Raw genomic sequence first — 2061 nt, 5'->3', positions numbered from 1 at the left:
ATAGCTTAACATGAGATCTGGAACCCCTGTCCACTCTCAGCGACTCACTTGTTTTTTCCTTGGCACACCCATTCTTCCGCTAACTGCTTCCTCTCCTGGGTGTTAAGGGACAGTCCTTCTCCTGTTGTGCCATTCACTGTTTTAATAGAACACAACAAACTTGCTGAGGCCTGGCCAACAATGCATTGGTTTTACTGAAGACAAGAATTGACACTTGATGATATAGAACAGAAATATTTTTTTCCCTAAACTCATTTTAAGATGACAATGGTCCACACCAGCATCTGTACAGAGTTTGCAGCGTTACCATCACTAAATATTTGTGTTGGGAACCTGGGTGTTTCAAGATCAGCAGCAGTGGGAGGGAGGAGGCAGAATGAGGCTGCTGAAACTGGGAAACCATCCCCCAGCACCTCCTCCCCAGCAGACACCACTTCCTTCTCCCAGCAGTGAGCCAGGGTGTGACAAGTGGGTGTGCCCAAAGGGACGCCCAGCTAGCTGGGCAGAGTCTGTCCTCCACCCCAAGGGACCAGCCTGGCCTGAAATCTGGTGCCTCGATTGTTAAGTGGAACCACAGATGCTACCTAGGCCGATTCACCCCTGGAAAACAACAGGATGTCAGTAAGTTCAGTCACAAACAACAGATTAAACTGGATAGCTGAAGTCACCACCACTCTCTGCTCTGCATCATGGTACTCTATGGACTGAAGTTTTGAACCCAAATCTTACCACTGATTTCAGCTTACTTACCTATGGTGGGCTGTGAACAAAAGTGATTTAGCAGATGCTGTATTCTCTACCCAGCCACCCCAAGACAGAGGCAAAACAGGGAGCTGGGAGCAGTGACCACCTCGTATCACCTAGTGCACCCCCTTGGCTTTGATGAGCTCACTGAATTCCCTGGACTCCCGAGCTGATGGTTTTTAATCAGATGATTGTATCTTGCACAGGCAAAGGGAGAATCACTCAGTCTTTTCTGAGTCTTTTCTGCCAACACAGCATTATCCATTCACCTATGGGATCTGATCACCATATGAAGGTAAGGCTTATTTTCTCCCACAGAGAAATGGGGTGTAGGCAATAGCAGACGCCCTAAGTATTGTGTATTGCTTACATTCTCTCCACTGGTGAATATAAATGTCTAGGATGATCCCACATCACAATGCCCACTGCTGCAGCTCTTATCAGGCAAGGTGCCATAGGACTACCCTCCAGGCAAAAGGGGGGTAATACATTTTTTGTCAAAAAAACACTTACCAAAGACGTTCTTCACGTTCTGCTCGCTCACCAGATAATCCACATATTGACCAATCACCGGGAGGTTAATTTGTCTGAAATGAAAGGAACCGCAGCAGCTTTAGGAGCTTCAACAACCATAAATCTCCATCCACAGATATCTTAAACTTAGAGATTAAGCAAACAAAACAAACAAGCAAAAAGACATGTAGTTCTGAAGCCCTGCATTTGTACACACACAAATTACCCCAAGGTATGACACCCTCAGCACGTGTTTAACCTTTCAGGTTAACAGTCCAGTCCTGAATTCTTTCTTCCAGTTTCTCCTCCTCCTGACAAGTAGTTCACCCTTCTAACTTTTATCTCAGTTGGTAATTACTGCAGGCTTATCACTGCAAAGGACTTGTTTGGGAAGATATTAGAGAACAAGAGACTCTCAAACCTTTTTGACTGTTGAAGGAAAGAAGAGTCCTCTTTAAAGCACAAAGATGTTTGTGCAAGTGCTGGCAAATAGTTAAATTATACTTATAACTGGTGGACACAGACAGTGAAATGGCATCTGCTGGATGTGCCTTTGACCTCTCATTAAAGGATGAGGAAAGCAACAGACTTCCCTGACAAACCAGGGAAACTGAATCCTAGGTTTATCTTCTCTGCAGGAAAAACTTATTTTGTTTATCAGTGTATAATATTTCACTATTATTTTCAATTGTCAAACACCCAGACCAACCCATATAGTCTGGAAGTCAATTCTGGGACCTTGACTAGGTTCACACCTCACCCAAAATTTCATAGCTGCTTTCTCTCATAAGGGCCAGGCATTCC

General features: G+C 44.6%; 1 protein-coding gene across 1 annotated transcript in view; it reads right to left on the bottom strand.

Moving 5' to 3' along the window:
• Nucleotides 1-2061, bottom strand: part of NPL (N-acetylneuraminate pyruvate lyase (dihydrodipicolinate synthase)) — a 10659-nt gene that overhangs the window by 7436 nt on the left and 1162 nt on the right. The window contains 2 exon segments of the mRNA XM_010146181.1: nucleotides 49-136; nucleotides 1258-1331. Coding sequence (XP_010144483.1) covers nucleotides 49-136; nucleotides 1258-1331 — 162 coding nt within the window.

This window comes from Buceros rhinoceros, unplaced genomic scaffold, assembly GCF_000710305.1.
Source record: "Buceros rhinoceros silvestris isolate BGI_N320 unplaced genomic scaffold, ASM71030v1 scaffold13182, whole genome shotgun sequence".
Taxonomy (NCBI): Eukaryota; Metazoa; Chordata; class Aves; order Bucerotiformes; family Bucerotidae; genus Buceros; species Buceros rhinoceros.
This window is presented reverse-complemented; position numbering and strand designations above follow the sequence as displayed.